At 40.9% G+C, this 8,896-nt stretch overlaps 1 protein-coding gene across 1 annotated transcript; it reads left to right on the forward strand.

Moving 5' to 3' along the window:
- Positions 1 to 1,729: 1,729 nt before the first annotated feature.
- LOC311116091 (astrocytic phosphoprotein PEA-15-like) lies at positions 1,730 to 8,640 on the forward strand (the record flags this gene model as incomplete). Its single annotated transcript, XM_084191221.1, has 3 exons — positions 1,730 to 1,901; positions 2,258 to 2,413; positions 3,099 to 8,640. 3 exons carry the CDS (start codon positions 1,730 to 1,732, stop codon positions 3,161 to 3,163), a joined length of 393 nt encoding a protein of 130 aa, XP_084047347.1. The 3' UTR covers positions 3,164 to 8,640.
- Between the last annotated feature and the right edge of the window lie 256 nt (positions 8,641 to 8,896).

Here is an 8,896-nt window from a genome sequence, read left to right on the forward strand (position 1 = left end):
ACACACACATTGATCCAAACACAAACACAGCCCTGCACCTCTTCTATTCTCCTGGGGAGTGTGTTTGCCCAGTCAGTCCTCTGTCTTTATTGAGTAAAAATGGCTTTTGATTGAGCATGTGACATTTAAGGTAATGACTGTGTGTTTGTGTGTGTGTGTGTGTGTGTGTGAAGGGAGGGCCTGTAAAACACACTGTTATTATACCGCGCTCCATTGGGCACAGATCTAGGATCACCCTATCATAACCTTACCTTTTGAGGGAAAGTGCCACAAACTGACCTTAGATCAGTTTCTGCCAGGACAGAGATTACAGTGAAGGGTCGGGGAGGTACTCAGATCCAGACTCATTGCGGAGAAGAAACTAACGTCGCCAGGTAGCTAGGCAAGGGAGAGAGGGCACACACACTCACACCTTTGGGTCTGTATAGGGACCACTGCCCTCTGCTGGTAGAAGAGAATATGACTCTTCTAGTATTTAGGCTGTCCCTGAGCCTTGTTCATCACACACACACACACACACACACACACAAACTAAATCAGACAATAGCCTTTGGAGAGATCCACCAAGCATTTGACTTCTCCTTTTCAAGTCAAGACAGTGTGTGTGTGTGTGTGTGTGTGTGTGTGTGTGTGTGTGTGTGTGTGTGTGTGTGTGTGTGTGGTGTGTATGTGTGTGTGTGTGTGTGTGTGTGTGTGTGTGTGTGTGTGTGTGTGTGTGTGTGTGTGTGTGTGTGCATGCGTGTGTGTGCGTGCGTGCATGCTTGTTTGTGTGACAACTGAAAGCCTTTGTTGTGGATGTCACTCAATGCTCCTTAATCCACCATTACTACATTTAATCTACATTTTATATTGTAGGTAGATGCCATTGTACAGAAGTCAATAGCGCACACACACAAACCCACACACACACACTTACACACACACACTTACACAGAGAGCTAGACAGAGAGACAGATACACACACACACAGACACAGACACACAGCTGTCTCCAATACTGCATACCATATTGGTGTTTCTGTGGCTTCATGGCTATAGTAAGTATAGCCACTTTCCAGCCTGCCATCGGTAGAGTGGGAGATCTTGTTGTAACAGAGATCACAATAGAAGGACAGAGTGTCCACTAGAGACTCTCTCTCTCTCTCTCTCTCTCTGTCCCACTCTCTCTCTCCTCCTCGTCTCTAAAGAGATAGAGTTGTGGTCTCAGCTCCATGTAGGGGGTGCCCGTAAACACAGATCTAGGATCAGAAATAGAACTCCATGTGGAACAAGGGTAAGGGGTAATGTCTAGAGAACAGAAAACTGACAGACTAAAGACATGTAACCACACATTATTGCTCTTATGTACATGATTTAATAAAAGTTCACTCGTTTTGGCAGCAAGAGGCTAACTTGGTCCTAGATCTGTTTGTGCTATCGTTCCCCTCTTTGCCAGGCCGTGTTGTGCCAAACTAAAGCTAGCAAGATAATAATAATAATAATAATAATAATATGCCATTTAGCAGACGCTTTTATCCAAAGCGACTTACAGTCGTGGGTGCATACATTTTTACGTATGGGTGGTCCCGGGGATCGAACCCACTACCTTGGCGTTACAAGCGCCGTGCTCTACCAGCTGACCCTCATTACCTGGGCTGTTTTGGATCGCCTCCATCCTGTTTTTTCTCTGATAAAGAACCAGAATTAACTAACGTTCCCCCTCACTCTCTCCCCCCTCCTTCCATCAGACCATGTCGGAGTACAGCTCTTTGCTCAGTGACCTGTCTGAGAACATCACCAATGAGGACTTGGACCAACTGAAGTCTGCCTGCAAGGAGGACATCACAGAGGACCAGAGCAACACCATCACCTCCTCCAAGGAGTGGTTCAACTACCTGGAGGAGAATGAAAAGCTGGCACAGGGTGAGGAGGGAGAAGTTTCCAGGTTTCCCAGATCAACATTTGGGAAGGGAAAGGAAGGGAGGGAGGGAGGGAGGGAGGGAGGGAGGGAGGGAGGGAGGGAGGGAGGGAGGGAGGGAGGGAGGGAGGGATGGTGGGATGGAGGGAAGTGGAGAGTGATTTCATTACCTGGTGAAGAATGACAAACTGGCACAAGGTGAGGGAGGGGGAGAGAGGGAGAGGAGGGGGAAGGAGGCTGCAAATGAACACAGATCTTTGAAGGCACAATGTTTAAGAAAAGTAACAAATTAAATCACGCTGCCAGATTATAGTAATGTTTACAGTACTTTTGCACCTTAAAAATGTTTCCCTCTTTACAGATAACCTGTCGTACATCGAGCACATCTTTGAGATCTCACGGCGACCAGACCTGCTGACCCGGGTCATCGAGTACCGCACCACGGTTCTCAAGATCTCTGAGGACGATGAGATCGACACCAAGCTCACACGCATCCCCTCCGCCAAGAAATACAAAGGTCACTTCTCTTTACTATACCTCTGTTTTTCTGTTTCTAACGTTCGGTCCTTTTTGTTTATATTTCTTCTTCCTTCTCCTCTTGCCTTATCTTTCTCTCTCCACTTTTCTTTGTTTTTTTCTCGCTCTTTCTCTCCCTCCTCCCTCCTCCCCACTCCCTCCTTCCTCCTCCCTCCTCCCTCCCACCTTCCCCCTCCCTCCCTCCTCCCTCCTCCCTCCTCCCCCCTCCCTCCTTCCTCCTCCCTCCCTCCTTCCCCCTCCCTCCTCCCTCCTCCCCCCTCCCTCCTCCCTCCTCCCCATCCCCCCTCCCTCCTCCCCCCTCCCTCCTCTCTCCACTTTTTCCTCATCTTTTCTCTTTTTCTCTGAGTTCTCTTTCCTAATCTGTCTCTAACTATAAACTGTATTTCTCTGAGCTCTCTTTCCTAATCTGTCTCTAACTATAAACTGTATTTCTCTGAGCTCTCTTTCCTAATCTGTCTCTAACTATAAACTGTATTTCTCTGAGCTCTGTCTTCTTTAGTCCTTCCTTGAGGCGTTCTTCAGATTTCTAAATTATTTTGTTCTTTCTTATTTGACTTTTTCTTCATTTATTTTCAGTCATTCTCTCACGTCTGTTGCAGCAGCTTACTGAGACCTTTCTCTCTCCTCTTTCTCTCTCCACTCTCTCTCGCTCTCTCTCTCCTCAGATATCATTCGCCAACCCTCTGAAGACGAGATCATCAAGCTGGCTCCTCCTCCTAAAAAAGTGTGAGGTCGTCACCTCTGATCTGTGCACTTTGACCCCTGGCACTCCAACCATCTCGACCCCCCTCCTCCTCCCGCCTCCCCCCCAGTTCCACTAACACAAACCATATTACACAGAGACGCTAGCAACCCCTCTCCAATCAACCAATCAGATCGCCACGATGCTTCACCGCCTCTTCTTCCAAGGCTAAAGGAAGAGTTCAAGATGAAAGACGGAGAGAATCAATAAGAGAAAGAAAGACAGAGCCAAATCCCCCTTGTTAAAAGATGTGTTGGTCAGTTTAAAGCTTGTGTACGTACCTGTACTTGTAACACTGTTTTGAGAAATTGTGTGAGTGTGTGTCTGAATGCTTGCATGCGTGTGTGTGTGTGTGTGTGTGTGTGTGTGTGTGTGTGTGTGTGTGTGTGTGTTCAAACATGTCTTTCTTTGTGTTTGTATGGGACCCCCTCCAGTTCGACCTAGAAATGTTGCAGTAAAAGCACCATTATGTGAGATACAGTATTTACATGACCTGTGTTAGGCCATTAGGATGAACATGCTGCCATTAGGTACAAAGATTTGCAACCATATCCTTCAATCAATCTTGCAGTGGACTTGCATTGCTATTCCACTAACAGGCAAATCAATGGGAGACTAAGTGAAAATATCACTTAAGTGGAAGTAGGATTCCACTTAACTTCGCATGATGCATTATGCTTTATCAGTGGAGCAAAAAGAAAGCTATAGTACAGGAGTCATATTTCCTTAACTCAAAACTCAGATGAAATCATCAGATCATTAGATATTAAAAATTGTATTTTTAGGTATTCATAGAAAAAGCCAATATTTGCCTTTAGTCTAGCTATAGCATGGAATTATAGAAGAAGAAAATATTATAATGATATTATATGTATTCTTATATTTATATGGTATTACACCATGACAATAGTATCATTTGATCGTCTTTTGTTTTGTTGACTTAAAATGAACATGCTATCCTATACCCTACATCATTATGAGGACCAATAGAATTCACATACATGGGGCAAATAAAGCCTATAGGCTACTCTCTGCATTGTCCATACTAAGCTTTGAGTATGTAATTTATAATGATATAATAATGTATTATATATACATATATAATTATATTTTATATACATATATCATTATTTAAGTCTCTGGTATGAAAGCTTGAACTCTAACTCCACGGCTAAGTTTAGGCTAATGCTACAGTGCTGTGTAATAACAGTCCTGTGTAATATTAGTCAAATAATATTGTTTTTAAACAGTCACACTTATTTACCCTCGTTGTGATTTTACACAAAGATTCAATGCTCCTTTACTGTGAAATCGTATTATAAAAAGACACCTTATTGTAAAGCCTTATTATAAAAACATATACAACAATTATTATATTGATCAATTTAAAAACTCTATATGAAACACTATCTGATATTGGAAAAATAAAAAATATATATTTTATACGGATATAAAATATGTATTATATTTACTGTGTTTGAATAAGAACAAACGTCTTTCTGCTCCGAAAGTGCCACTCAAATTCCAAGCCCACATTTTTTCAGGACATAAAACAACTGACCAATCAGGGGGAGGGACGACAGCCTCTGAAAGAAATGTAAGGAAATAACAAAATGGTAGATAGATGAAGAAAGAAAACTGACACAATATCATGAATTACAATATATAAACCAATGGCATACATAAATAGTTCATAATCTGTTTTGTGAAAAGCCCAAGTACTGCACTAATCATCAATACACACACAACAGTGCACTACACTCTAAATCAGGGGTGTCGAACTCATTCCATGGAGGGCCTAGTGTCTGCAGGTTTTAGTTTTTTCCTTCCAATTAAGACCTAGACAACCAGGTGTGGGGTGTTCCTTACTAATTAGTGACCTTAATTCATCAATCAAGTACAAGGGAGGAGCAAAAACCCGCAGACACTCGGCCCTCTGTGGAATGAGATTGACAACTGTGCTCTAAATAATCTCATCACCTAATCCCTAACACCATACATAAAACAAAGCAAGACTGTTGATTCAAATAAACAAATTACTCGTATATATTACACTGTGTTTCCTCCCTACGAAGAAGCCTTAGCGGAATTCAGGGCACACACTCCATGACAACTAATGTGTAAAATGTGAAAATGTGTGTGAGCATGTGTGGTTGCACCCGCACACTTGTACAGTCAGTACACATCCACGTTCAATATCACTCGTAAAGAAGGGGGACTATTTTGTGAGTTTGCTGAGGGATTCACGACTCACGACTGGTCTGTGTAGATGTCTGCCAAACTGACGGGTCTCGGCAGGGACACTGATTACAAGTGTGTGAGCTGAGGTCTCCTGATCCGGATGAAACCTTCACTGATGTCCTAAGATCTCAAAAACACCTATACAACGAACACTCTGTAATTGCACAGTCACGGCCACCACTTCCTCCAGGAAAAACTACCTTTTCCCTCCCATAACCCCTACTCTCACCTCTCCCCACACCACCCTCTTTCCCTACCCCTACCCCCAGTGCCAATGACCAAGACTTTTAATTCCATCGCAGTTTCTGTGATCTGGTTTTGTATTGCTCGCTGTTAAACGTGTAGTGTTGGAACTGATTAGGATCCTATGCATTTATCTTTGATATATACACCTCCACATTTATTATCCTCATTATGTAGACCAGGGACTGTATTCATGAAGCGCTTTAGAATAGGAGTCCTGATCTAGGATCAGGGCCCCCCTGTCTATATAATCATATGCATTATAATCTGAAAGGCAAAACTGATCCTAGATCAGCACTCCTACTCTGAGACTAATGAATTTGCCCCAAACTACTGAATTGAGTCAAAAATATTATTGTAAATAAATTCAGGCCAATTGTTTGTAAGGTTGACAGCCAAGCAAGCCCCCCTTAGGAAGCCAGCACCCCTTTATGGTGAAGCGGTGGCTGCTGTTAATGAACCCTGTGCAAAAATGTGTAATCGGATCCTAGATCTGTTGTTTGGTGCGGTTAGGTTAACCTGATCTTAGAACTGTTGCTAGGGAGCAGCAGTTCGTATTGGTAGGCAAGGGCAAGCAGTTGTACTTACCGCTATGATCTGTGGGTGCTGGTAGACAGGGTAGCTATGTGCTCACCTGGAGGAAGAGTTTGTGTCGGATGACCATTTTAGATCCTCTTAGGCTTACTATCTCACTTACCACTAACAGAGCTCTGGAGAAAAGCAGAGAAATTGTCGTTACAGTAATAGGAAGTTATATATAAAGTATGTCCAAAAACATTGGGAGAATACATCTTTTAAAATCATTTTTTGTGTGTAGATTCGTCTGAGGATCGCAAGGGAGTTGTTTTGTTGTTCGTTTTTTGTCTTGTTTTTGTTTTGTGTGTTAAAAGAAAAAAATGCTTAAACAGTAAGTAGGGACTTATGAAATTGTGTTTGTGACCATGTTACTTAGGTATTTTTTCATGTCAGTATTCCACTATGGTTATTGGACTGTGCCATGTTAGCGATTGTGTGGTAGGATATCAGTAGTTAGAGAGATGGGTGAACCTCACACACACACACACAACGCACCGATAAACTCAATTATAATACAAATCAATGGCCCTATACCACTAAGGACCAACCTTCACTTTACAACATTCAAGATTCTCCTCATATCTAAACACATTTGTATTTGGGATTGTTTACGTGTTGTTGTAGCTACTGTAGCCTATGCATATTTGTATATTTCAGCCCAGAAAATGAATTCAAGCATTGAGGAAGTTGCCATATGTGTTACTAAGAATGCAAATCCCCCTTTCATTCCTGTTCTCAGAAAAAAACACTGTAATCACCACTTCCTCTTTCTCGCTTCCCCCTCTTCCACACCTCCTCTTCCGCTCCCTTTCTCCCTCCCCATGGCAACTCTGATATAGTCCTTTCCCCATTGGCTACAATACAGAGACAACAAGAAAGGACTCGCACTGTGTGAGATATCACCATAGGTTCTTAGGTGACGTTTTAAGTTCATGGTTCCTTTTTAATCCAAGCATACATATGCCAAGTACAGTAACATCGATAGAACTGGTCGTAGCTAAGATGGCCGAGAAATTGTTCCATTCTGATTCATTGGGGCTTTATGACATCAGCCTATCTAATGTTCTATATCTATGGTAAAATCTCAAACCTATGAGGCTCTATGTGGATTTCATTTATTTCTGATTGGTTAGAAATTATGTGTATGACATCGTTTAGTTTTATATGTGGCCATTGGCCATTATGTCAATTTGGAATTCTGTGTACCAATTACATATTAAGTTACAAAGAAATACTGAGAAAAATATATATAAAAAAATGCAACAAAAAACTATAATAATGATAATAATAATAATAACAATAATAATAAATATAGCCTATATGACAAATATCTAAGAATATAACCAAGACATACATAAATTAGAATGATAATTTAAAGATGTACAACAAAGCTTACCGTTACAAAGAGCTCATCAAACTACAATTTAAATTCAAACTTTTCAAACTACAGGAGTTTTACCTTGCCCTTTTCCCTTAGTTTGCATTCAATACACTTAAATTATGATTGAAGGGATTTTACAGTAGTTAATTTTCCGACGTTTTCTTTGATTTTCTTTCTTTTTTTGATTAGGTTGTACATATATATTGTGAATTTATATCCATGTGTTTGTTTTGTAATGGATTAATGTATTTAATGCCAATATATTGTTTGTTTTTGTATTTTTTTTAAGTATCCTGATATGTTAACTAACTGCAGACAAGTCATGGGATAAAAACGTGTCACTTATCTGATGTTAAGTAAGAATTGATATTACAGAGCGCACACTTCAATGTAGCTCTCTATCCATGTTTTAATCTTTATATATGGATTTAGGGGTTGCATTGCTTTTAATAATTAGGAAATATGACCACCTTTTCTTAAAAAAACAACAAACCGATTGTATACTGGTATTGTATTTTATTTTACATTTATTTTTATTCTTATCATCTGATGTATTTAAGGACAGCAGGTAGGCTAGTGGTTAGAGCGTTGGGCCAGTAACCGAAAGGTTGAGAAACCTGTCGATGTGCCCTTGAGCAAGGCACTTAACCCTAATTTGCTCCAGGGGCGCCATACTACTATGGTTGACTGACCCTGTTAAACAGCACATTTCACTGCACCTATCTGGGGAATGTGACAATAAAAACATCTTCCTTTTTTGCGGGTACAACACACCCAAAATACACACAAGATTATCCAGACAGTTGCTAAATTACAACAGGAGATCCATTGTGATGATCCCTTCGCATCATTGTTGTTGTTTCGTTTTTCTGCATTGCTGTTGTTTTTATCGGATTATTGTCATTTGTTTTGATAGAGATGCTTTTCTTTGTTGTGTCGTGAAATGTAATGATCAGAAAGCAGGCCACTGGGTAGAAAAGCAAAAAGCAAAAGAACTCTAAATACATATTCTCACTCAGAAGTTCATTCCTTTTATGTTCTTTTTTGTTCTTTTCTTTTTCTAGCTGTAGAATAAAGTGTTGATCTGTGGTTGTGACCACATGGATAGAGAGATAGAGACAGAGGAGCGGGGGATTTGGGGTCAGTGCAGTGAACTAGTAGATGAAACCCCAAAATTCTATTAATCACAGATAACTGGGAAAACCTGACTATGGGTTTATTCTAAATGTTTATGTCGTTTTTTAAGAACAGGTGTGGTTTCGTCTCAATATCCAATGACA

Source organism: Coregonus lavaretus, assembly GCF_964263955.1.
Source record: "Coregonus lavaretus genome assembly, contig: HAP1_SCAFFOLD_1960, whole genome shotgun sequence".
Lineage (NCBI taxonomy): Eukaryota > Metazoa > Chordata > Actinopteri > Salmoniformes > Salmonidae > Coregonus > Coregonus lavaretus.